Source organism: Galleria mellonella, unplaced genomic scaffold (genome assembly GCF_026898425.1).
Source record: "Galleria mellonella isolate WM207_F2 unplaced genomic scaffold, CSIRO_AGI_GalMel_v1 utg463, whole genome shotgun sequence".
NCBI classification, from domain to species: domain Eukaryota; kingdom Metazoa; phylum Arthropoda; class Insecta; order Lepidoptera; family Pyralidae; genus Galleria; species Galleria mellonella.
The window spans coordinates 11,767-39,130 of NW_026442102.1; the positions used below are offsets into that span (position 1 = coordinate 11,767).

The 27,364-nt window shown below is 45.9% G+C and overlaps 1 protein-coding gene across 2 annotated transcripts; it reads right to left on the reverse strand.

Moving 5' to 3' along the window:
* Nucleotides 1-499: 499 nt before the first annotated feature.
* LOC113522304 (fatty acid synthase) lies at nt 500-26,261 on the reverse strand. Of its 2 annotated transcripts, none has more exons than XM_052898610.1 (23): nt 25,978-26,261; nt 16,299-16,495; nt 13,912-14,678; nt 13,014-13,244; nt 12,335-12,457; nt 12,083-12,286; nt 11,545-11,854; nt 11,265-11,458; nt 10,713-10,941; nt 10,138-10,619; nt 8,454-9,395; nt 7,649-8,278; nt 5,878-6,087; nt 5,241-5,795; nt 4,934-5,121; nt 4,701-4,843; nt 4,492-4,612; nt 4,202-4,401; nt 3,913-4,110; nt 3,415-3,624; nt 2,758-3,326; nt 2,291-2,458; nt 500-2,202 (listed from the first exon to the last, which is right to left on the reverse strand). In XM_052898610.1, exons 2-23 carry the CDS (start codon nt 16,468-16,470, stop codon nt 1,834-1,836), a joined length of 7,215 nt encoding a protein of 2,404 aa, XP_052754570.1. In that variant the 5' UTR covers nt 16,471-16,495; nt 25,978-26,261; the 3' UTR covers nt 500-1,833. The 2 variants fall into 2 exon arrangements, with proteins under 2 accessions (XP_052754570.1, XP_052754571.1); XM_052898611.1 differs by lacking the exon at nt 25,978-26,261 and adding an exon at nt 16,575-16,861.
* Nucleotides 26,262-27,364: the final 1,103 nt, after the last annotated feature.

A 27,364-nucleotide genomic window follows, 5' to 3' on the forward strand; every position in this document is an offset into this window, starting at 1 on the left:
TTGTGGTTCCAATGTTTACTGTGCGGCACCCTCTAGCGAACTCTGATCCCCATTAGCGATAACAGCTTTGTCTAAATCTAAACGACTCTTGAAGGAGCAGATGATTGATGATTTTACTGAAAATCACGTGGACATGTTGATTCCAATAGGTTCGAGTCAATACGACTCTCGACATAGGCCATATTGAGCCTTTAAGTTATACCTCAAAGCTTTGACGCTTGTAACACGCTTATACGACACAAGTCGAAGGCGAGACTGCTTCTCTTTGTGTGTTCTGCCGCTTGTATTGATTGTGTTTTGAGCAATTGTTTGAAATGATATATATTTACAACCACCTTTATCATCGTTTCGCTCGCCATCGACAAGGAATACATCCTAAATGAGCTCTTTGCCAAGGTTTGCCTTGCAAGATTTGACTACAGTATATGACAAAGCATAATTGGTCAAATCAGTAAATAAGTTGCATAAATAGGAATATAAGGGATACAATGAAATAACGTTTTAGAAAATAATGCACTTTTAATCACAATGCGCTGTCGCCTGTCAGCTCGGCCAATATGCATAACAAAATAAATTACATAGGTACCACAACAGTCATACGCGGAATTAACGTCTAGTAACATGTTACAGCTATTTACATAAAGTTATCGACGTCAAGTGGAGTCGTACGTCGTACATACGCGCACCCGCAGTCAGCTGTAGCAGCTGTGGTTACAATATATGTATACTCACACAAACAACACGCATACACACAATACGTCAATCATGTACATGTACAATACGCGCCGCTTCCAGCGATTGTAGTAGGTATAATATCACAACGATGCTAATGAGCTACGCTCTACCGAATATTAAATCATAGTAACTAATTATATCTACATCAATGTCCAATCTTATTAAACTAACGTGCCCGCGATACTCAGTAGAGATTTGCTAGATAATAATTTGTCACAAAATTATAAACAAATGGACTATTGGTACCAGAAGATTATTCAGAAAATTTGTGTATGCTTATATTTATTATGATATCTATTTATTATACATATATCCACATATCGTCACCTTTATGGTACATGACAACGATATGTTATTATGTCGGTGTCTAATTAGTTTTCAGTACATTAATTATAATATTATGTGTAAAATAGGCAGATACATACATAAATAAATACCTAATGTACAAGAAAATTATAATTATCTTTAGTTATAAAAATAGATTCTAGATGGCGTTGTTCGTATTTACTTAATGACCTAGCAAAGATACCCAGTAGTTTTTTTTTTTTATACCGATATTATATACTCACATTTAAGCTTTCGTTTACATTTAGTACATATTTATTATTATTGATTATGTTTTGACACACGTTTATCATTGCAAAATCTAATGTCAGTAGTTAGTCGTAAGTTTAAGTGGGGTAAATATTTTATTTCATTCCATTCAATAAAGTGTCAAGATCAGATAAACCCTATTAATATTAAAACCGGACAATTATATTTAAAATTGGATAACAGCTGTCGTCGATTGTATTAATTGCGAATAGATGCTATCCTTACTCTTATATATTATGTTAAGGTTATGGTTTCATAACGACCTCTAGGTACATACTAGGCAATACAATACGTATAAACTGGATCTTAGTATTTTTATCGTGGAATACACTTAATAAAGATGGCAATAAAGAGCATCACTCGCTTGCACTTCATACACCGTATACAACTTGGTTCTCGACCGGGATGCAAATCACTCTTCATATATAGTGCTAGCTACGTGCGCCCGCGCCGGTGGCGGCGCCGGCGGCGGCGGCGACCGCGCGACGCCGCGGCGGCGGACCACTACTGGTCAGCAGCGAGCCGCTGCAGCGTGGCGCTGACGTGGTCGGCGATGGCTTGCGCCGGCTCGCCCGCGAGGATGGAGCGGTGGTCGGCGGGCAGCTGGTGCGCGGCAAGCGGGCCGGCGCACAGCTCGCGCAGCCCGTAGTGGTCGTCGAGCGTGACGTAGTTGTCACGCGCGCGGAACAGCGTGACGGGCGCACGCACGCGGCCGCCGGGCCGGTACGCGTCCGCCATGGCCAGCCGGCCATAGAAGGCAGCGGCGGCCGGCGCCAACTCGGCGGTGGCGTGCGACGTGGCGGCCGCCAGCAGCTCGGCCACGCGCCGCACACGCTCCTCCAGGGACGCCAGCTGCACCAGCTCAGCCGCCAGCTGCGGACACACGCATACGTCTCACGCTCCGTCCGGGCTCGAGCTCGAGCTCGGGCGCCGAGCGGCCGTAGTCAGTACGATACGCTACCTTGGCGCCGTCCACCTCCGCTGTGAAGAGCTGCGCGAACGCGGCGAGCGCGTCGGCTTCATCGCTCGCGTTCGTGCGCGGCACGTTCTTCGTTTTTCCGAGAGAGGTGTGCTTGGCTACGTATGCAGGCGAGCCGTCTACCAGTATCAGGTGTACTTCGCAGCCCATCTGCAGTTATAATATTAATAATTATTTATAAAATATGTTAATTGTATTCTATGATTGATTACGATTTCACCTGATGAAAAAAAAAAAAAAAAAAAAAAAAAAAATGAAGATGTGGTCTCTGACGGAACATGCGAGACCATAAATAGCCTATTAATATTTGCCTTAAATTGGTCTAGATTGACAGGGAGATTAAAGGGTACGGTCCATATAATAGTTCCATCAATCAACAGACTGATGAAGAAAAAAAAAAAAAAAAAAAAAAAAAAAAAAAAAAAAAAGCCGTGAACGCGGTCGCGTACCTCCTCGAGCTGCAGCGTCATCTCGAAGGCGACGCTAGCGCCGAAGGAGTAGCCGAGCAGCACGTAGGGCGGCTGCGGCTGCGCCGCGCGCACGTGCTGCACGTAGTGGCGCGCCAGCGCCGGCAGCGCGGCCAGCGGCGCGTCGGCCGCGCACTGCAGCGCGCGCACGCCGCCGCGCACGCGCGCCGCCAGCGGCTGCAGCGCGTCCGCCGCGCCCTCCAGCGGGTGCACCATGAACACGCAGCGCCCGCCGCCCGCGCCGCCCGCGCCGCCCGCCGACGGCAGCTCCACCAGCGTCTGCGTCGGCACCAGCTCGCGCAGCGTCGCCACCTGCACCAGCTCGCCCGGCCGCGGCGCGGCGGCCGTCGGCTGGGCCGCAGCGTCCGCGCCGCCGCCCTCGCCGGTCAATTCGCGGAGTTTATCGAAGGTGAGCGAGCGAATCTCCTGCACGCCGAGCACCAGGTCGTAACTGCGCTCGAGCGTCTGCTTTATTTCGGCTCCCATCAGTGAATCCATTCCGAGCTCGGCGAGGCTCACCGTGGGCGATGTCCGGCTCGGATCCTTGATTCCTGCGAACGACGAATGAGTTCGACTAGTAATTCTCCTATTTTTACTCGCTAAAATGACATGCGGCGGCGGCTGGCGCCCGGGACGCACCGAGGATGTTGGCGACGACGTGCACGACGTCTTGCGTGGGCGCAACGGGTCCGCGGCGCTTGTCCGCCAGCACCATACTGGCGGCGACGGCGTGCGGCTGCGCCAGCAGCGTCCCCAGCGCCTCCATGCACGAGGCCACGCGCTGCGGCACCGTGCCGCCCACGACCGTCTCGTCGCCGCCCATCGTGTCCACGATCAGCCCCACCTCGCCTGCGACCGAGAAGAATCACTCGCCGCCGCTCAGTACCTCACCGACCGACATCGAGTTCGAAATATAAGCAAATTTGCATGAATAAGTAAATATTTTATTCAAGTAAAACTGCAAGCATGGAGTCGGGCCCTAATGTCCATTATAAAATTTACAGCACGATAAATAATTAAAAAAAAAAAAAAAAAAAATACACTACAGCAAGCCATCACCGAATCGATTATTGACTCGATGTTGCGAAGTAAGCCTGCACTAGCAGCTGACAACTGTGAAGGTCGACGGAAACGTACCGATGGCGCCCCACTGCACGGCGAGCCCGGGCAGCCCGTCGGCCTGGCGCCGCTCGACGACGCGCTCCATGGCGGAGTTGGCGTAGCCGTAGTTGCTCTGGCCGGGGTTGCCGCGCCCGCACGACACCGACGAGAACGCCACGAAGTAGTCCAGCTGCGGCGCCAGCTCGCGCGTCGCCGCGTCCAGCGCCTGCGTGCCTGCAACAACCGCACACGCACACAGTACGCACACACTCGTCCCGCGGGCTCGCGCCGCGCACGCGCACAGCCGCAGCCTCGCCACGCTCACCGTCCACTTTCGCCTTCGCGACCGCCTCGAAGTCCGCGGCCGTGAGGTTCTCGAGGAAGGCGTCGCGCAGCACGGCGGCCAGGTTGAACACGCCGCCGACGGGCCCCAGCGCGGCCGCCTCGCGCAGCAGCGCGCGCGCGCCGCCGGCGCCGGTCGCGTCCGCCTGCGACACCAGCACCGCCACGCCGGCCTCGCGCCACCTGCACACACCGCCGGCTCAGTGCCCGTCGCTGGCTCGCGCACTACTCACACCGCCCGCTGCCCGCTGCCCGCTGCCCGCCGCACGCTACCTGCGGATGCACATGCTCTGGTAGCCGGTGCGGACGCCGCTGCGCGAGTTCAACACGAGCCGCGTGGCGCCGCGCACCACCAGCCACTGCGCCAGCTCGAGCCCGAACCCGCCGAGGCCACCTGCACACCACATGCGACTCTCATCACTCGGAGAACTTATCGCTGTCCATTGTCGAGCACTCTCGACGGCGTCTCGCACGCCACTTACCCACTAACACGTAGCTCTTGGCGGGGTGCATGTAGGTGCGCGGGATAGCGGATATCAGCTTGGTAGCGGGCTGCGCCGACCCAGTCTCCTCTTCGCGTACGCGCAACAACACTTTTCCGATGTGCTTGCCGGTCGCCATGTATCTGGATATGTTCAGGTATATCAGGTCATTTAAATAGCTACAATTAGGGTACAAAAACATAAATTCAAAAATTATTTATGTGCATATATACCGGAAGGCCTGCTCGAGCTGGTGGTCGGCGTAGACGGTGGCAGGCAGCGGGCGGACGGCGCCGGTGGCGATACCCTCCGCCATACAGCGCACTACCGCCGCCTTATCCGCGTCGTCGCCATGCGCATCGAACAACGCATCCAGAAGGATGCCGTGAAATGTCGTGTTCTTCAAGAAGATCGACATACCCTGGAAGATGAAGCAATGCTGATATTTAAAATTTCATTACTCACTCATCGATAGAATAGGTGTACAAAATTTTTCAAATCGGCACATAATAGAATAAGTGTATATAGTTATATACTAACGAGAGAAGTGTTGTTAGAAAGATCGAGCTTGCCGATCTCCAGGAAGCGGCCGCCCTCAGCCAAGCAGCGCACCGAGGCGAGCAGCTTGTCGGCGGCGAGCGAGTTGAGCACGAGGTCGACGCCGCGGCCGCGCGTGCGTCGCATCACCATCTGCTCGAAGGAGGTATCGCGCGAGCAGCCGATGTTGGCGTCGTCCAGCGCCGGGAAGCGCTCGCGTAGGAAGGCGCGCTTTTCGGCCGTGCCCACGGTTGCGAACACGGTGCAGCCGGCGTGTAACGCGATCGCGATGGCGGCCTGCCCCACGCCGCCGGTGCCCGCGTGCACCAGCACTGCCTCGCCTCGCCGCATGCGCCCGCGTACCGCCAGCGCGTAGTACGCCGTCGCGTACGCCACCGGCACCGTCGCCGCCTGCTCTAGCGACCACGCCGCAGGCACCTCCCACAGGAACCCCTTGTCGGCCACCACGCTGGTCGCGAGCCCGCGCGCCGCCACCATGCCCATCACGCGCGCGCCGCTCGACGACCGCCCGCTGAACTCGAGCCCCAGGATACACTCCTGCACCGACACGGTGTTTCTATCAGTATCCCTCTCGTCTCCCCGCAACAAAGTTCAGTTGTGTAAAGATCAGCCGCGATACCTGTCCGGCGAGGTTGCCCGGTAGCGCGTCCGGCGGCAGCTTGCCGGTGGCCAACATGATGTCGCGGAAGTTGAGCGGTGCGTAGTAAACGCGGCACAGGTCCGTGTGCGGCGGCCACTGCATCTCGCTCGCAAATCTCAGCGGACTCTCGATCCACCGCAGCGATGACAAGTCGCCGCGAGTCAAAGTGTTTACGTACGCGTGCTCCACCTGCGACAGCATAACGTCGGGATGAGTCCTAATAGAGCCGTCAAGGAATACCTACTGGATTCATTGAAGGTGAAAACAGAGGTGAAAGGAATTTTCTCCCGCGAACGCTCAGGCTATGGAATGAGCTTCCTGCCAAGATTTTCCATAGAGATTATACAGTATGGGGATTTAAAAAAAAATTATATATATATATATATATATATATATATATATATATATATATATATATATATATATATATATAATAAAATAAAAAGGGTATGTTAAGGTTTGTTCAGGGTCGGAAACGCTATGGACGCTTGTAACACTAGGTGTACCGGACAACTGCACGTAAACAGCAAGAATAGTATAGAAAAATAGTTTACTAGGTTTTTGAAATATAATTAAATAAAATTTTGTTTAATTTTAAGAAATAGTGGCTGAGCGACTAGCCAACCGTAACTAGAAACTTGGTGTACAGCATGCCAAACACACGCCGCGTAAACGCAGTAATGGAAGCACGACAAGGCAATACAAAGTATTAAAATTCAAGAAAATCATATTGTTGTACAAAAATATTATGTTTCCTATTTTTGTTTCATTCTTTTTCTTTATGTAATTTTTAATAAATAGAATGTAGTGACTTATAAATTTTATTACTTTCGTTTAAGGGGTATTATATTGTGTATTAAACATCGTTTATTTTATTAAGCTAGCATTCTTAGTTTCAAAGATTTATAGGTTTCTTTAGGTGACCCGCATTCATTGCTCTCAAGTGTAGCATAAATTGTGAATTCGTAGTTTCGACACATTTTCTGTGAAAAATTATAACAGTGTGTTTTTACAGTGATAACTGATGGGTACAAATAGTTTACGTTGTATAGAATTACAGAATGAAAAAAAATTAGGTAATGTATTTAAATTACACAGTACCTAAATTTTGATAGACAATTCTACCATACATTACTTGTTATATCTCAAAGCGTTTTCATTGAAAGCTTCCGGATAATTTATTTTTTTCTGACATGTCGCGTTGTCGTGCGGTCGAGCTTGTCGAGATAGTTTTTTTTTAATGAATGATAATGGAATGATATACCCGCCCACGCTATCGGTATACGCTGGCGGAGCACCAGTGTGTGATGATAGATGAGAATGAAAGCAGGTTAGTTAGGTCATCGTGACGAATTTAACAATAAATTAGTCACGATTGTTTTTAGGAGAAACCGCGTGGAGGTCGACTTGATAGGGTATATTGATAGCAATGGGGTCTAACCTCCCCATTACTAACAATCCCTTTCTTCCCCCGTCAAGATAGTTGGTACTCACGCACCTGGTACTTGGATTTTATATTGTCAGTACCTGCGTCGTCTACCGAGGACTTTAAATCGGTACTAGGTGGTATAAGTTTACGTCCAGGCGTACCGACATCCTGGTACGAAACGACACGCCTTCCGACTTTCGGGGGCAGCGGCATCATGTACTGGGAATGTCACAGGCGTTCACAGGTTGCAGTGACAGTTTGCCATCAGATGGGCTGCATGTTTACTTGCCACATTTCATGGTAAAAAAAAAAGGTGAGCACCTGCAGCTGAGCATCGGCGAGGTCGTCGAGCAGCAGATGCCTGTAGGATCCCCAGACGCCGTCGCGCAGCACGTTGACGGCCAAGTCCTTGCGCAGCTGCGCCGCGTACGCGGGCGCGGCGGGCGAGAAGGGCTCGCGCTCGCCGGGCAGGTGGAAGACGCGCAGCGCGCGGCCGCCCGGCTCGGCGCGCAGGCACGCGGCCAGCCCCAGCGCGCCGCCGGCCGCCGCGCGCGACACCGCCGCCACGCGCAGCGCCGCGCCCGCGGCCTCCGCGGCCTCCGCGGCCTCCGCGCGCCGCAGCGCCGCGCGCAGCCGCGCCACCCAGCCGAACGAGCGCTCCGCGCCCAGCTCCACCACCGCCAGCTCGGCGGCCGCCGCGCGCCGCCGCAGCAGCACGTACTCGTGCCCGGCGGCCGCCTGCCGCGACACGGGCTCCAGCCCGGCCCGCTCCGCCGCCGCGCCGCCCAGCGCCGCGGGCGCCTCTTCCAGCAGCACCATGCCGCCCTCGCAGAGCGCCTCGGCCAGCCGGCCCAGCGTCGCGCCGCCGTCCTCGCGCGCTGCCACGCCGCTCGCCAGCACCAGGTGGCACCCGCTGTCGGGCGCCGTCTCGCTCGCGTCCCTCGTAGTCACCTGCATTTTCAAATATTGTCGTAATCGTTTGCACCGACTACTACTAGATACTAGGCGCATAAGAAAGCTCTAAATTACTCGCGCAGCTCGGGCAGGCGCAGGCGCACCTCGTGATGTTCCGCGAGAGATCAGCAGAGGGCACTAAGAAACCATTAAGATTACTTATTAATTTTACCTTTATACCCAGATGTTGAACGGCCGCCGTGTAGGAGGCGGCCGCGGTGCCGGCGGCCAGGCTGACGTCGACCCGCACCTGCGGCTCGGTCTCCAGCACTTGCAGCGCGAGCGGCGCCAGCAGCGCGTCCGCGGGCCGGCCCAGCGCCGCCTCGGTCACTTTCAGGCGCAGCGTGCCCGCGTTCTCCAGCACCAGCTGTAAGCTAACGGTGAGCGCGTCCCGCTTAGACCGCGACGCGTCCTCGGTGATAATTTTCGAGTTGTCGTACGGCACGAATACATATTTCTCCAGCTTCGGCGGGGACTGTACATTGGTTCGGCGCGGCGCGAGGCTGGTCTTGACTCCCCGGAACTCCAGGCCACCGCAGAGAACGACGTCGACATCGGGCTCGCGCCGCACCGGCAGCACGTCGACGCCGGCGCCGGCGGCCAGGTGCGCTGCGGGGTCGATCGACACGCGCTGTATACGAGTCGGGAGATATAGTTCCCGCGTGTTCGCACCGATGAGACTGAACTGAAGCATCGTGTCCATAAAAGATATCCAGTTACCGTTCCATTCGAGTTCACCTCTCGTACCCCTCGGGTCGGAGCTGCGTATTCCGCGGAATACTCCACTGTAATTGTATCCACGGAGTCGTAATTCTTTGTAGATGTCGTCGGTAACGAGAGGAAGCAAGTCCGGTTCATCGGCGGCGGAGACGGGCGGCAGGACGAGTCGCTCGGCGGCCGGCTCCTCAGCGATGCGCACTTTACCCGTGACGACCACGCTGCCTCCTTCGCTCAATTCGAACTCGCCAGTGCCGTCCAGAATGTTCACCAAGAAACGAACGGGGGCGTCTTGTGACATTATAGTGGCTCGCCTAAGCTGTAAGTCTTCGAGGACTACAGGGGTTTCTTCGAATTTTTTATTGTGTAGTTTGGCCATGGTTCGCCACACGAGAGTCTGAAAGTGAAAAATATATCTTCACAAACATCATATAAACATGTTGATTGTTACAAGTATAAGATAATATTAGAGTCTAGGCGACAATTCACACCTCGTTACAAAATTCTGCAATGTTACATGTAAGATTGCTATTACCGTCAACCGGGGAAACACAAGACTTGAACTCTACTGTCATTAATTATTCAAATTTTACATGTACCATAATTAATTCACTGTGGATTAGTGGCTATAGGCAGGGCGAAATCGAAATTATTAGCACAATTTTAAGCGTCCGTTCACACAGACCGGCCCAGAGTGTCGTCTTCTTCGGTGTCACGTCGACACACACGGAGTGGGAGAGTACGCTAGCAGAGTTTCGACCTCTTACTGTTTTATATAAAACCTGTTAAGTGGACTTTCGAACATTTCCATATAAAAAAAAAAGAAAAAAAAAATAAAAAAAATAAATAAATAAATAAATCGTCAATGATCCAAAATACTATTTTAAACGCGATCAACATCTGTTGTTCCGTTCGGCTCGATGTGATCTGTGTGAACGAACATTAAGGAAGTGTCGCAACAAAAAATCTTATTAGCACTGGAGCCATAAAATTTATTGTCGTTTTTGAATTATTAACTGACGATTTTCCTTCTTCGATTTCACTAAAGATTTATGGCCCTTTAAAGGTTTTCGTGAATATTAATTCGTAAAGCACAAGGTTGCTACCTTTAAAATCGAGTAGATATAGCAAAAACTCACAATGTATCCAGTGGCAGGGAAGAGCACGCGGCCGTCGATGCGGTGGCCGGCGAGGTAGGCGTCGGGCGCGCGCGCGAGGTCGAGCTCGACGACGTGCTCGCCGGAGCGCGCGGCGCCGCCGAAGTGCGCCACGCTCCACTGCACGGAGTGGTCCCAGCGCACGCGCGCCGCCAGCCCCGGCGTGCCGCGCGGCACCGGCCACGCCGCCGCGGGGTACAGCCGGCCCGCCGCCGGCTGCGCGCCCGCCGCGAACAGCCGGCCCAGCGCGGCCAGCAGCTGCACGCGCGGCTCGGGCCGGTCGCGGCGCACGAGCGGCACGTGCGCGGCGGCCGCGGGCAGCGCGCGCCGCAGCACCGCCTGCAGCAGCGCGTGCGGCGCCACCTCCACCACCAGCGCGCGCGCCGGCACCGCCGCCAGCGCCTCCGCGAACCGCACCGGCGACAGCAGGTTGTTCACGTGGTACTCCGCGTCGCTCAGCTTCGCTGCAACGCGATCGGTCCGCGGTCACTCTACGTCGCCCGCCACGCTCCCCTCGCGCGCACTTTTTATGCGGTGAAATCAGAAAACGCACTAACCGATCTCCGAGTTCCACTGATCTTTGGGAAGCGAGGAGGAGACCCAGCGCGACGAGCGCGGCTTGGGATCGGGTATGACGGTCCGTAGGCGATCGCGAAGCAGCGGCGCGGCCGCCGCGATGTACTTGCTGTGGAACGCTACGCCGCTACTGTTCACGCGGCGCGCGAATGTTCCCGCCGCTGACAACTCGGCCACAAACTTCTCTATTGACGGAACTGGACCAGATACCTATTGACACACGTATACATATAAATAATTACATATTAAAAAAAATCTGTCATTTATTTATTTATGTGAAATTCAAGACTAACAATTAAACTCCTGAATTTTCCATCATTTTATTTTTTATTGCACCATTTCAAAAATAATAAATACAGTGAATTTAAATGATACAAAATGCGATCTCCGTTAAGCAAACCCTTCCAAACAATAAAATGTGAGTAGAGGACACTGAGAAAAAAAAGATAAAGGATAAATGGCACACTATTTGTCATTGTGGTTAAAAAAAATATCATGTAGGTAAATTTTACGAATCTATAACTGGTACGTACTGTAACACTGTCGGCGGCGTTGTGGCAAGCGGGAACCACGTCGGGCGGACAACGCTCGACGCACTGCTCCCACGTGAGGCCAACAGCGGCCATCGCGCCCGGCGGCAGCGCAGCCTCCACGATGCTGCGCCCACGCCAGTACGCCGCCAAGACGGCCTGCTCCGCCGTTAGGGTCTCGTCTGCATACGCGCACCCTGTACACACGCATTGGCAATATATCGCAACTCGTTCGACGCAGATATGTTTCCAAACATTTTATCTCTCGGCGCAGTGAACTGACCTAGTTCGCCGACGGAGTGTCCGACGATGCCGTCGGGACGAATGTCGACGGCGCGCAACACGTCGACAAGTGCTACTTGCACGGCCGCGATGGACACGAAGGAGTTGACGACGTCCTCGAAGGCAGTGTCGGGCGCGTCAGTGAGCACGTGCAGCAGGTCGACGCCGTGCGGCCGGAGAGCGGCAGCCGCACGCTGCACGGCGGCCGCGAACGGCGGCACGTGCATCAGCGAGCGCGCCATGCCCGCCCACTGCGACCCCATGCCCGAGAACACGAACCAGATCGGCCGCGGCTCGCCGCTCTCCAGTTCCTGCGCAGCGAATAGAATGCTAGCCTACTTTGTTAATCGTATTTCTACAGGTCTACGCATTTAATAAAGTTTAGTTTCCTTTTTAACCTAATTTATAAATAAGCCCTTTAGATCTTATTCATAAAAACTAAACCCTCTTATAAATCTATTTTAATTATTAGAGTGCTTCGTTACTCTCTTTCGACTTGAGCATTTAGCACAAAAGAGAAAGTGGAGGATGGCGCTTACAATAATTTCCTCGACGGGCGGGTCGGCGAGCACGCGGTAGCCGCGGTGCGCGTGGCCGGGCACGGCGCGCGCGTGCACGGCGTCGAGCAGCGCGTGCAGGGGCGCGTGCGCGGCGTGCTCGGCGGCCAGCTGCAGCAGCGCGCGCACGGCGGGCTCGGTGCGGCCCGACGCCAGCACCAGCCGCGGCAGCGCGTCCGCGCCGCGCTCCGCCGCCACCTCCGCCTCCGCCTCCACCTCCGCCTCCGCCTCCACCACCGCCGCCGCCTCCGCCTCCGCGCCGTCCGACTCCAGGATCACGTGCGCGTTCGCGCCGCCGAACCCGAACGAGTTCACCGCCACCAGCCCGCCCTCCCACGGCGTATTGCGGTCCACCACCTTCGGTATGAACACCGTCTCGGTACAATGTACTCGCATATCCTCGTATGCACAATGTTATTTGCACATTACATTTTATTAGACAATATAAAAACGAGAAGTCAGTATTTTTTCATACATTTTTTCACCAATTTTGAATCTACTTGTATTTTACAATTTTTTTCCAGTGTAAATTCTACATTGAGTTACTCGCGATCAAAGGCCGCTTTTTTGCGAAATGAAACTTCACTTGTTTAATAAAAAGTACATATATACAACCTTGCCGGCGCCATCGTTATATGCTAGCGGTACACCAGTGAGTAATGGTAGGTAAAGATAAAAGCATGGAACCGCGTGGAAATCAACCCGATGGAGTATATTGCTTGCAGTGGGGCTGTTAGACACCATTTTTACCAATCCCTTTCCCCTGGGTAAAGAGGTTACTTCAAAGTCAGCAACGTGCGCGTATACCCCAGGTATTGCAGGCCTTCATAGGCTACAGTAACCGCTTATCATCAGGTGCACCGTGTGCTTGTTTGCCACTTCAGTAGTATAAAAAAAATAAAAAGAACTGTACCTTAATTCGACCATCACTGAGTGCTGGGATGTCTGGGTTAGGAGTTTTGTAGTGCAGATTTCCAGGAATAACACCCTTTTCCATTGCGATCAATACTTTGGCGATCGAGCATAAGCCCGATGCGGGCTCCGAGTGTCCCATGTTAGATTTCACCGAGCCCAGCAGTAGTGGAGTCTTCCGGTCTTTACAAAACAGTTCAGCAATTGCGTTCACTTCCTGCGGATCTCCCACCTGAAATCGAATAGTAGCAATTGATTCTTATATTTTTTTTTTGTTAATGCAACTTAGAATGGCAGACAAGCTGATGGCCCTCTTGATGGACAGTGGTAACCGTCGTCTAGACATGAGCAGACATAACAGAGTATACCGGACCATGGACATAACAGAGTATACCGTTTCGGTCATGATACCCCCCATGCGTTGCCATTCCTGAGGAGTCAGATATGGTAACGGATATCCTTATCTTTAACTTTAGGTATTTTTCAAATTATACCTTAGAGCCTAAATGCTCAACCATCTAGACTCTAAGGTATTTCTCAATTTTTAATAGTTGTAAGAAATTTCTTAAGCAAATGGACAAACCAATGAAATGACATTAATACTAGACGATCGCGTACAGCATGTTTCAGAGATATTTCCTCTCCGAGATATTTCTCGCTCAGATTACGGAATGAGATCCGTGTTGAGGTTTTTCCAAGAGATTACAGCATGGAGTTCTTAAAAAAGGGAGAATAGAAGTTTCTTCAGGGTCGGCAACGCGCGTGTAATGTCCCTGGTTACTGCTTACTATCAGGTAGGCCGTAAGATTGTTTGCCACACTAAGGTGATATAAAAGAATTGTAATTGAAAAATAATTATTAATATAAAATCCCAAGTTGTGGCTACTAATCCAACGAACCTTGGTGCCGGTGCCGTGAGCTTCGACGTAGACGACGTCCTGCGGCCGGAGGCCCGCCTGTCGGAAGGTGTCGGCGGCGAGCTGGCGCTGCATGTCGCCGGCGGGGTAGGTGATGCCCTGCTCCTTGTGGCCGTCCGTGTTCATGCGCGCGCCGCGCACGGCGGCGTACACGCGCCGCGCCTGCGCGCGCCGCTGCAGCAGCACCGCCACCGTCGCCTCCGAGCGCACGTACCCGCGGCCCTCCGCGTCGAAAGCCGCGCACCGCCCCTCCGGAGACAGCATACTCAGTCGGTGGAAGTTAAGGGAATTTCCAGGCTTTAGACAAAGATTAGCACCGGCGACGATCGCCGCGTCGCAGTGTCCCGCTTTTATAGCGTCCACGGCCTGTGCGAGGGCAAACATGGAACTGGAGCAGGCGGTGTCGATCGCGTACGACGGGCCCTTGAAGTCGAAAGTGTACGATATGCGGTTGGGGAACATAGCGCGACAGCAGCCGGTGAGGGCGTAGCCGTTGATCTTGTCGGGGTCGAGAGTCCACATCTCGTCGGTTTCCGAGTTGGAGACGCCGACGTAGACGCCGGTGCGGCTACCGCGCAGCTCCACCGGGTTGTATCCGGCGTCCACGATCGCCTCGTACGTCACCTCGAGCAGCAAGCGCAGCTGCGGGTCCATGAGATGTGCTTGTTTCGCGTGTACACCGAAGAATGTGGCATCGAAATGAGACAAGTCTTTAAGTTTTCCATTGCGCTCTGGTAATCCATGAAGACCTGTGAAAAAAAGACCGATGTATAAAGAAATGTTATTCAGGTGTAGGTACGTAAAGAATAAAATGCGTATATAGATAGATAGATATACGCCCATATCCTACTGGATTTTCAAACTTTGCCATCGAGCGGTTAATATGTAGAAATAAACTGTACGCTTTTACACCTAACTAGACAATCTGCTCAATTGCTCATACATTACGGCATCCTTCGAAATTCGCGAAGCGAAGGCGTGGCGTCAGTATGTAGGTATGTCGGACGTTGATCGCACAAGGATAAGTCATAAGTAGAGCAAATCAGAAGTTCACTGACCTCTATTTTTTGTGTATATTTATAACATAGACAATAATTAGATTCAATAAAAAAATTGTTAAATAAAAAACGATAACAACCTGACACATTACAACTACAAATATAGATAAAATGATAGGTACCTACCTAATTATATAGTTTACACGCAATTGATTTGAAGTAAACTAGATAGGTATTTTTACATCTTTTTAGTATTTTCTGAAATATTTTTGTCATTTCGCGTAATAAACATCAGAAAGTTCAAGGCTAATGACTTGAAACAATATTTAAACTTAGGCTCACGCTATCGATGCAAATTAACAAATATTTGTATGTTATTATGGCATCACCTGTTGAGTACGTTGCGTTGTGACGTCAATGACGGAAGTCGAAAATTTTATTAGCAATTTTCCTGTACTGCATTGAGTGATTTGTATGTACTACGCCACCCATATTAGAGTAGAATAGAGAGAGTAAACGAGCAGCGGAAAGTAGGACGACAATTTTGATTCAGAAATACCCTGTCTACCTATCTTTAAAATTTCATTTTGATGTCTACTTTTTACAGCCAGTATGAAATAAAGTACTTAATAGATTTCAGTTAAAACTGGGTACATTTAAATTTTTGTTCAGTAAAATGAAAAAACATGTAGGCAATTTTGTTAAACAATCACGAAATAGAGTCCAATGTCATGTGTGCAAGTTTGGGAAGTGATGCGGCAGCTAGCAGCTGATACCTACGCAATAATGCCGCAGAATAACAACGCGCTGTGAGTGCGCATCACGCCACCCGATACGTACCTACGGCGGCGCTCCACTCTACGTAGAGCACATCACTGATAGCGTTCATGAATCTATTAAGTAACAGTGAAAGGTCTGCGCATTCATTCATAGGAAGGATTCGCGATAAATACTACTGTCACGCTGCGCCCACCACTTTATAGGCTGAATGTGATGTTTCAAATATCATTTTCAATAGGATGTACGAACAATATTGTTCATTATTTAAAATTTTAAAATATTTATGTACTATAGGTATCCTATATTTATAGAATGACATTATTTTAAAAAGCATGTTTTCTTGAAAAATGTACAAAGCCATTTTTCAATTCTCGTTTATGATGCGGTGTTAGGTATCAAATTCACATTTAAATACGTGTATATGTGTATATATAAACTGGACTACTGAAAAATCGCGTATTGAAAAGTCGGGAGATAAAAGGAGCGATGACACTGTAATTCCAACTCTATCACCGCAAATCACCAGAGAGGTCATTGTAGACGGATACCTACTAATTTACAAATTGGAAGTAGGTAGCCTATTATAGTAACCTGGCGTCCAGCGCCTGTCGTCAGCAGTGACGAGATCGACGCCGTCGAAGAGCTGCTGCGCGAACTCGTCGATGGTGTCGGACTCCGGCAGGCGGCCCGACAGGCCCGTTATCACCACGTCTCCTGCGTCCTTGCTGCCTCGTTGAAACCCGTTCACCGTTGCACTGGGCATCTTCGAGTTGCTACTATTCCACTATCTGTAATAAAAACAAAGTGTTGCACAATCGACGAAATGAACTAACTGACAATAAACTTTCCACTATGTAGTCTATTCACCTGATAGGTCACCACCTCAGACACTATTCCAAAAATACTTCACGTGCCTAATTGTTACAGGTTTGCATGAATATTCTTGAGGACTAGTACTGTGAGTAATATTCAAGACGAGAGTGGAGAGAAGCCGTCAAGAACGAGCGGGCTAGTGGTGAACGCGTAAAGTGCACGAGCCGAGTGGTGCAGCAGTGGTCAGACGTGCGGATAAAAGGGCGCGATAGCGGGGTCGCGGCCTGAACCGAATCGGACTATGACACGCTTCGACGACAGCACGAGACCCGGTCGGCCTCGGGTTATCGCGCCGCGAGCGAGCCGCAAGGACGAACAAGGTCGCTCTATTACTCTTCCTGCTGGTCATCGAGTGCCTACTTTTCTCGACGTTGGCGACGTATCGCTCCGAACGAAGTCCAGGTTTATACCTAACTTACAATTGTGCACTAGTCGCCATTTATTTTTTTATTTTGAATGTCGTCGGATTGTATTTATAAACAGTGTCCGATACGACCTTCGCACGGTTAAGAGGTTATCAGTATCAACATAGCAGTAAATTTGGTGACCCCTAGATTAATCACGTAAATCAGAAGTCAATACGATGCGAATCACGACAACTTGGATTTCATGTGCAATGCAGGTGTGGGTAGTTTATCTGCCTGTACTCCGCTCCGTGACCATGATCAGTGTACGAGTAACTTTTGAGAGATCAAGTAAACTACTTGGCGAGGCAGGCACGCTGATAGCTCAGCTAATGGGAAGTGATAACCATAAATAGATATTCAAGTGTGAGGGTGGAACCTCTTAACAATTTCTAGGTGCCTTCGATGTATTAATAAGCCACGTAGGATTATCAGACGATAACTTTACATGCTCTTCTAAGCCTGCTACAAAACAAGTAAAAATTAGGTATCTACCAATTATTAAATGGTTTAAATGTAATCGCTAGTATCGCTCGGCTGAAGTTACTATTCGACACTGAACAACTGCACCTGCGTCTTGTGTATCATCAGATGATAGAGCCAATTCCAAGGTGCCGTTTCTCTAAGTTTATTTCTTAACTCAATATTTTAATTTGATAATAACGTTTGCAAAATTACTGGTTTATGGACCATATAAACTAAATTTATGATAATTTATAATTAAATCCATTAAAAAATTAGTTAATATTGGTCGCTACACTAAAGATTTCGCCGTGATACCAAACAATTGAAATTTAAATTGTTAAGATAGTTTTAGAGAAACGGTAAGTACCTCAGAATCGATCCCAGTGTCACACTTAGAGATGAAACAAAATAGAAAATATTGCGCCATCCTTCGGCAGTAGGACAACACAAGGTAACGAAGAGAGCAATATTACGATGGTTGGAGGAGAAGACGAGTATGTAATTCTCGAGTCGCCCCTACCGCGTCGGATGCTGCTTCCAGTCTACTCGATGAATGTCGCCATGTCGGGTGTTACATTCACTAACTACCAACCAGTACGATCATATAGTCAACACATACCTCTTATTATTCCATCAGGACTATAGTCGCGGCCATTCTTTGTTACGTCTAACAATTCAACATCACAAACAATTATTATTTGATAAAACTTTTTTCCAATTCGAATAAAACATCTTGTTTATACTGTACCTCGATATATAGAACAAATTGGCACAGAATTTTTACTGTAATAGGTGATGGTGATTTTTTAGGGAATACTGTTTCTTTAAATCTGAGAGCCATGTATGCTTCCTTATTAAGATACTCGTACTAAAAGTAAAAGTGTTTGAACGGTTTTTCCTTTATAGATTCAATGTTATTTTTAAGTTTTTAGATTCTTATAAGGTACGTAACAAATTATTATGTTATATATTTACAGATGGATAGATGTTTATGTTGTTTTTATTATGACAGTATGCATTAAGTAAAAAGAGTAAATGAATATGAATAATTATTGTTTTATGTTTAATATACAATGTTTTATTCTAATTTTGTTTTTGTAATACAATAAAGCTATATTTGCTTATTAATATGTATATATATATATATATATATATATATATATATATATATATATATATATATATATATATATATATATATATATTCGATACTTTGAATATGTGTGTATCTTTCTGTTTTTCTTCCAGGTGAAGTGCAACGCTCGTGGCTGCTAGGTTGGCTGCTACCAGCACCATCTCAATAGAGGGAAGAGCGTGGAACGCCAGGCGCACGGCCTGCGTTTGTTACTGTGGCCTAAAATTTTTGTAAGTTCTTTTTTCTTCTTTTTTAATATATATTTTTTTTAATATAATTACATTATTTATATTTATGAATTTTAGTATTATATTACGATATTAGAATTGCAAAACAGATAGTATGCGTATCAGGTAACGGATGAGATTTAGCGAGATCAATGACATGTTCATGTACTAGTCCGACCCGACCCGGTACAAGTATCATACACTGTAGACGAAGGAAAACCTATAGATATCAGCAAAAACATCCCACGAAGAACAAAACAGTCTCACCACAATTTTATCGTACCAGGGTATGTGATCTCATGCAGAGCTGAAACCGGCATTCGCAATAACTCTACATGAGAAAACACGACTGTTTAAAAAGTAAAGGAATGGCAAAAGCGAACACATTTTTTCAATTTCCAGTCAATAATTTTAATATATGTAAGTCAATAGTGATCAATAGTAATTCTGGCAGGTACGAATGAGACAACTAAAAGAACATTTCGAAACGATGTTTTGTAATGAGAATTGAGATTATTATCAACAAGGGCTCGTTCAGAGTGAAGGAATAGTAGATACTGGCAGCGTTTTTTTGAGTTCAATGCGATCATTCGGAATATTCTATTAGCTACGATCCAGTCGACGACGTACGTCGCAAGGCAACAATAACACTCTTTTGTATGCCAATTAAAGAGACCGGCTGCGATTCGAGATTATTTCACACATGGTGGGTATTATTGCCTACGACGAGCTACAGGCAACGACAGACACCACGCCAACCGCGCGCCCTCTGTGATGGGCAGAAAAACCTTCATTTAGGTACTAGTATAGTATTATATTATCTGTGATTTAGGTATTGGTATAACATGTCCTGTGGTTAGATGTAGAGGCCTAAAAAGCTCGTCTATCCTTCCTTGCCAATTCAACTTACAGAGCTGCTTGTAGCTCGTGCACGCGGTATATCGCATTCATGTATGTATACATAGTTCTCGTATTTCTAAACTAATATTTTAAAGAGGGAAGATTTATTTCTTTTGTTTGTAGTGGATAAACTAAAAAAAAATACATAACCGATTTTAAGAATTCTTTCGCCTACAAAAAGCTACATTAATTATTTTTTTTTATAAAAAAATAGAGACCTTGTACTTATAATTAAAAATAAACTCATAATTTATAAAACAAAAACGTGTATAAAATGTAGACCAGCCCTGAACCGAATATAAGTACGATAGTTACCTATTTTTGTGAAACGTCAAATCGGAAAATGTTTACTTTGTATTAGCTAGATATTAAACCTGTTTGTCCAACGTCCAAAGACAATGAAAAACAAATGTAATAATTTTTTTTTTCTAACAAACAATCTTCTTTATGAATCACATGCAATAATGCTAATAAAGCGGATACTTCCGCAGTAGGTACCTATGAGTAAGTAGGTTATTCGTGTTGGCAATGTGCGACAGAAAAACTCGTGGTCCTTTGAGATGAATTCATGACCATTGCCTATACACTCACCATAACTTAATTCTTCACAAAACTATAAAAAGAGCACGAATATCAGTAGAAGCACAACTTATACAGTCACTAACAACAGCCGGAGAAGGAGCAGGTGTCGTTGGTAATGAGGACTAAGACGGTAGCCCCTGAGGGGAAGGGATTGTTTATAATGGAGATTAAGAGTCCTATCGCTAGCAATATTCCCAACCTCAACCCAATATCCTCCTCCACGTGCACGTGCCCCCCCCCCCCCCCGCCGGAAACCATCGTGACTTATAAAAGAACTTAGAACAATTGACTCGAATCAATTCAAAACAGTTCACACAAAACAAAGAAATGACGCAACAGAATCGACCCCAATGTCTGTTTAAATTATTATAACTAAAAATTTAAAAAAAGGATTATTGTGAACTTAATTATCAAATAAGGCATTCCGAATTATGATATATATATATACATATATATATATATATATATATATATATATATATATATATATATATATATATATATATATATATCCCATATCTACATATTCAAATAAAATGTTATCCAAAGAAAACAGAAACCTATTTATAGATTATTTTATGTAAGGAACCTTTGGCGTGCGAATGCAACTTGAACTTGACCGATTTTATTTTTAAATAGATAGGTTGTCGGTAAGTGATTGCCCTAGCGATAAGACCGCGTTTTGTACCTTTTTGATCTGTATTTTAGGTTTCTGTATTTCACTTGAAATTTTTAATTTACAATGCATACTTTTATAATTTTGATGCAATAAAAAGTTAAATAAATAAATAATAACATTACATAACATTAATAACAAATGTGAAAGTTTCTAAGAGGTTTGGATGTTTATTACTGAATCACGCTTAGACGGCTGAACAGATTAGAGTGAAGTTTGATACACGGGCAGGATGTATCCTAACTGAACACATACGATACTTAATTCTTACTAGTTTATTTATTTATTACAAAGCGACATGTAATCCTAAACTAAGCGAAGCTTGTGGTAAGGATATAAAATAATTGATAAAAAGAATTTACATTTTTGTGTATTTCTGGGCAATCGAACCTGCGACAGTCGGGGGGAGAGGGACTGTGAGTAATGCGGACTACCAGATCTATTAGTAGCAATATAGAGTATATTTTATTGTAGGGTCTTTTTTTATGGATGATAATAGAATGGTAACCCCGCCTGCGATACTGGATGAGGGTGAAAATGCAGGTCAGTTAACCCATTGTGATGAATACACTTGGAATTCAGCACGATGGTTTCTAGGGGGGACCACGGGGAGGTCGACCTGACTGTACATTGAGTACATTGCTAGCAATGCGACTGGTAGTTTGCATTACTAACAATCTCCCTCCCCCTCTATATTGTAGGTACAAGGCGACCTTCACGTGGCCGCCCCTCCCTGGAAACTATCATGTTAAATTCCAAGCGTATCCATCACGATGAGCTTACTGAGCTGCCTTTTTATTCTCACTGGTCATCATCATGTCTCACTGGTGCCCCGCCAGCGTGTACCGTTAGTGTAGGCGGGGCTACCATTCCATTATCATCAATTAATAAAAATCCCCTGCGACAGTCGTAAGTGGCGGCGCTTTATTAAGCCGCTGCACCACCAAGATCGTCAATAATCCTTACTTATATTATACATGTGAAAGTGTGTTTGTTTGTTTGTTTCTTATCTCTTCACTATGGCATTAGGTACAAACGTATTATCGTACAGGCGATCAGTACACACAAGCCGGTCGCGCGGCCGAAGTCGCGAATAAAAGTAAGTAATAGTAGCTAATGAATAAAGGTATACTATAGAGATGCACTCGGTATTGTAGTGTGTACAGTGACCTCAAGCTACTGGTATCGTGCACGCGGCGCGGTGAAGTCCTCACACCACGAAGGTGTGCACTGTATTACGTTACTTAAGTACAAAGCGTTTGAGTTGAAGAGCTGTGTCGTTTGCGCCAATTGTCACGAGCAACCTCGTGCGTGGCGTCATGCAAGTTACATTTTTGTTTCATGAGCCCGATATTTCCTGTAAATCGTTATCATTTTGTTGGTGTACTTAGATCGGAATATATCGATAATATATGTAATACCACATGTAATACAATACCCTTAGATTATATATATTGTGTCTCCATACAAATACTTCGAGAAAAGCGGGTCAACTTTTTCATACAATTTTGCGTGATAAATAGTTATGAGTGACTTCTTATAACTACTATATTTGTTTTGTTTTATAATTTTTGCATCTTTTTAATGCGTAAAAACTAATTTTATTTATTAAATAATTAAATATAGATACGTCAAGATACATTAGGTGCGTAAGTATATAGAACACTAATAAAAAACGAGTCAGCTAATTTGACAATTAGCTGACAAAAAGTTGACCCGTTTTTGAGGCTCGATGCTCTATCTATATAATCTAAGACAATAACTATACATAATACAAAAAATTTAAATATGCTATTAAACTAGCTGGTAGTTACGTTAACAGAGAGATCTAATAACACGCATTGATTAGAAAGATGTAGAACATGTCTCTACATCTGGGAGAAGAGCTAAAGAGTTATGAAAGTGGATAAAGAGATATATGTAAGACTTCTACGGTCGTTAGCACACGACTTCTAGAAATAGGCCTAGTTAAGTATATAGTGACAATGACGATAATATAAAATAGTTATATTGATTGATTATCATCATCATATCAGCATTTAACTGTCCACTGCTAGTTGCCACGCTTGGCAGTCGGATTGGCAACCAGTTAGGTTTTGGAGATGTTTTAAGAGCGACGCCGCTGCGCATCCCTCGCCGTCCCTTAGTCGCCTCTTACGACACTCACGAGAAAGGAAGGGGTGGCCTATTCTATACCGGGATCACACGGCAACTTATTATACTGTCATATAATTCATTTTGCTGAATATTGTTCTTCGACCATTATTAGTACAGGTCTAATTATTACTAAACTTATAAACCCCTTAGGCATTATAAATCCTTGTTTATTTAGCAAATACAATAAAAATATGAAATAAATAAGATGCGGCCAACAGTTTGAATGTATATCGAAACAATAATTATCGTCGACTACAAATTAGAAAATATTGTCAAAGTAAAAAAAAATATTGTTATTTATTTCATGTATAATCAAATTCGTAGTAGAATTATGTCGATGTACAAAGTTGTTGCCTACGTATACTTAGGACAGTGGAAAACAGTATTTTAATCAAGTAGATGTTCCATCATTTTAGGGCTTCGAAAGGCCACTCGTGTGTACGTGACGTGTGTAAGGATTCTTATTTACATGTTGATGTTATAAATGTTACAAGTTTCCTTTTTTTATGTAGGGTATTTTCAGAAATTCGTTATCGAACTTATATGTATAAAAGTTTATATACATACAGCGCACGCGACTTCGTTCACGTTTGATCTAAATTAAGCTGATCTCAGTACAACCCACTATGTCAGTGTTACCACCTTTTTATCCCGTAAAGCGACAAAGCGCTATTATCATTTTATAATCGTGCAATAAAATTTTAGTTGTACAAAAAAACAATTTCTTTAACATTGCATTCAAGTCTTTTTGACTGTGAAACATACATGTACAAATGACAATTTATCGAGCTAAAAACATACAAACAAGTATACGTCACGTATTTTTACACATAACAGTAATCGCTTACTTTAACGGCGGGTGTTATGCTTATAAATTTTTCCCTGGGTGACAGACCTATGAGGAATCGTTTCCTCGCTGTAATATTTGCCCAACCAGTGAAGAAAAGAGAGTAATGTTGCTCCAGGGCTTGAATTTCAAGTATCAAAACACCACACGGCTACTGAAGAACAGATAATACGAAGACAAAATTATAATTTCAGTAAGAAGTACTCATCTCTATCTAACACCAGTTATTATGTTCGTGCGTCAACACGTTATTGTAATAAAGCTGCAGTTCTAGTTTACACGACAGATCAATTATTTGCAATTTTTTTATAATATTGTTTATATCATAGGTATCTAATCCAAATTAAAAAAGATAATTACAATACATGAAATAATCCGTGCGCATTAGTAAATTAATTATTACTAATTATTTAGTAAATTAGTTTTATACTTATAAAAGAAATATCTACCGATGGTTTGTAGCATTTTGTTTGTGCATGGATACAATGGCAATACTACTGTTAACAAGAACTAATTTATTTATTACATTTCTCCCTTAGGAAAATACTGTGGTACTAAAATTAATTGATATAAATACATAGTAAAATTTGAAAAGATGCAATGCTATTATCCAAATTAGGCTCAAATTTGTATGGCAATTGGGGTTGTGTTTTGCATGTCTAGTGTGAATATAAATTAAACAGCTGCCAGGAGTACTGTCCTATGGCCACTATTGTACCGTTTAGTATAACGTCTGTTTAAAACAAACCAAATTTCATAAGATATTGATTCATAATAGCGGACAGGAACGAGCAGTAACTAGGTATATACTCGTATGTATTACTCTCTAATGTGAAATCGAGTTAGTTGGTTTTTGGCCGGCTCAACTAACCTTCATTAAATTTGGTATTCATGTAAATGATTGGAACAGGGAAGATTTTTGGGATGACGAAGAATACAGGCTACTTTTTATACTAGTCAATCAAAGTGTCCCGGCCACGCAGACAATCATAGGTGAACACTAGTCGCCAGATAATCAATCGAAAATGTCAGTGATTACACCGGCTTAAATTACCGAAACAAAAGAAGGCACGTACGTAATTACAGGTTATTCCCCTTTGCTCTATAAGATGATACCATTTGGCCTTAAATTTATATTTTATCATTATACCATTAACTGTCCAATGTTACTATAATATATTTTATATTTTTTAAATTAAAGTACCAAACAGACGGCCAGTATCTACAAATTTCATTATTTTCTTTGCCTAAATACCTACCTGAATCGGACTATAATAGTCACTGGTATCTTTGGGAAAACGAAACAAAATTCAGGCACAACAATTCCTGTTGTTGGTTGTATTTAATAGAGCTGTACTCGACTCTACCATGCAACGTTTAGAAACAGTGCACACTACACATAGCTACACATAACATATGTATGTATATTTACAGTACGTTTCCTATATACGAGTAATACTCATACGTTATAGGTTTTCTTATTTGATAGCTAGACAGGTACCTGCGGTTCGATGTAGATTGATTGATACATGTATACCTAGATGTGTAGTAAAACTTCACAATGTCCACTAACTGTGAATCACCTATATTCATCATTATCTACTCATTACAAGTGTAATAGGTACCTACAGCAGACAGTGGATGGGAAATATAAATAGGCCGGTACAGGTACCTAAGTACCATGTGACTATTACCACAATCATCATAAGTATAAAAAAAATATTAAATATTTTTGTTGCGTTTATTAAAGACTGTAAATTTTTTCTTAAATTAATTTTTATCAATAGTATAGGGATAACCTGGCTGCGAGTACTTAAGTATTTTAATTACTTCGTCCCATAGTGCGTTAGCATACTCGTATTATACTCGTGCATCTCAACAAGAGGTACCACCGCTACCTACATAAGTACTACAAGTGTTAAAAGTAAGCACCCAGCAGTCTATAATATTAGGCACTGTATCAAAAATAATGATCAAATAAAAACAAACCGGTTTCCGACTTACAATAAACAAACCGTAGCTCCAAGTAGATTGCCGGCTCCCGATGGTTAATGATGATTTTCCTGGATGTATTAGCCGGAGTCGAGTTCGAGCCTAGTCAATCAGGGCGACCAAACTGTTTGTGTTCACTTAATATGTTGGATACGTGTGTCGGATATAGGTGGTTAGTTTATTGCTGTCGTATTATTCGAGTTGCGAATTATCGACCGACACGACGATACGGATGAGTGCGCACTCGAGACGCCAAGCCGCGAGTTCGTTTGCGGCACGACTGCGACTGCAAAGTCGATTCCCTTCGCGATATCTAATTGCGGGGTGAACGAGGAGTGGGGTGAGGCGCGCTCGTTGCCATGGTGCGAGATCAGGCCACGTGCACGTGGCCAATGGCGAACGCGCGGTTGTCCCGTTGTCCACGAGCACGGCGCGCCGCTGTGCCGTGCTGCGCGGCCCGCGGCCGCCGCCGCCGCCGCGCCGCTCTACACGGCCGCGCCGCCGCCGCCACGCTTGCCGCCGTCCCATCCCACCGGCCGGGCGGCCGTCCCTCCGTGTACCCCGTGTGATTGTCCCCATCTGCCCGCCCTCAGCGTCGGCGAGCTCGCACACTCTCGTCTACAAACGTTACCTGTGACAGTCATGCAGCGAGCCAGCAGTGCCGCCAGGCACCAGGCACGTCCGAGCCACAGCTTGGAGCAGTGCGCTGCCGACTGCCGGGTCGTGGCCGCGCTGCGCACTTGCACGCTACGTACACGACGACACGGTCGCATTATCACATCACGCACACGTCACACAACGAAACACAATTGTTTACTTTATGCTACTCGTTGTTATTGTCACGACCGCCGCAGCATTCGTAGGTACCTATTAGCCAATAATAGGCACTTGTTCCTACGAGGAGTATGTAATAAAAAATAAAAATCTTTATTTTTTTATGCAACTTGGAAAAGCAAACAAGCCGATAGCGCTCTTGATGAAAAGTAATACGCGGATAAAAATAAAATAACCGTCATCTATAGGACCCTATGACGCCCATGGTATAGTTACTAGTGTAAGTTGCCACTGCAGAGAACTAAGGTATTAGGATGTCTGTAATCTATAACTTTACTGCCACTACCACCCTTCATACAAGCAAGCACAACTGTTCTACTTAGGTACCTACCTACATATATGTATTTTTAGAACAAAAATATATTCCTGTATGCATTATAACAACGTAGTGACATCCCGCTGTTGAATACGGATGTCTCCTCATAGAAGGAAAATAATAAAAATACCTACTCGTACTTATTAGTCCATTCTTAAGTAGATACTTTTCTGACTGAGCAGACGGCTCGGTACAGCTGGAGACATATAGGTACGTGGAGTAAAAGAACGGGCAAATATTCTAATGATA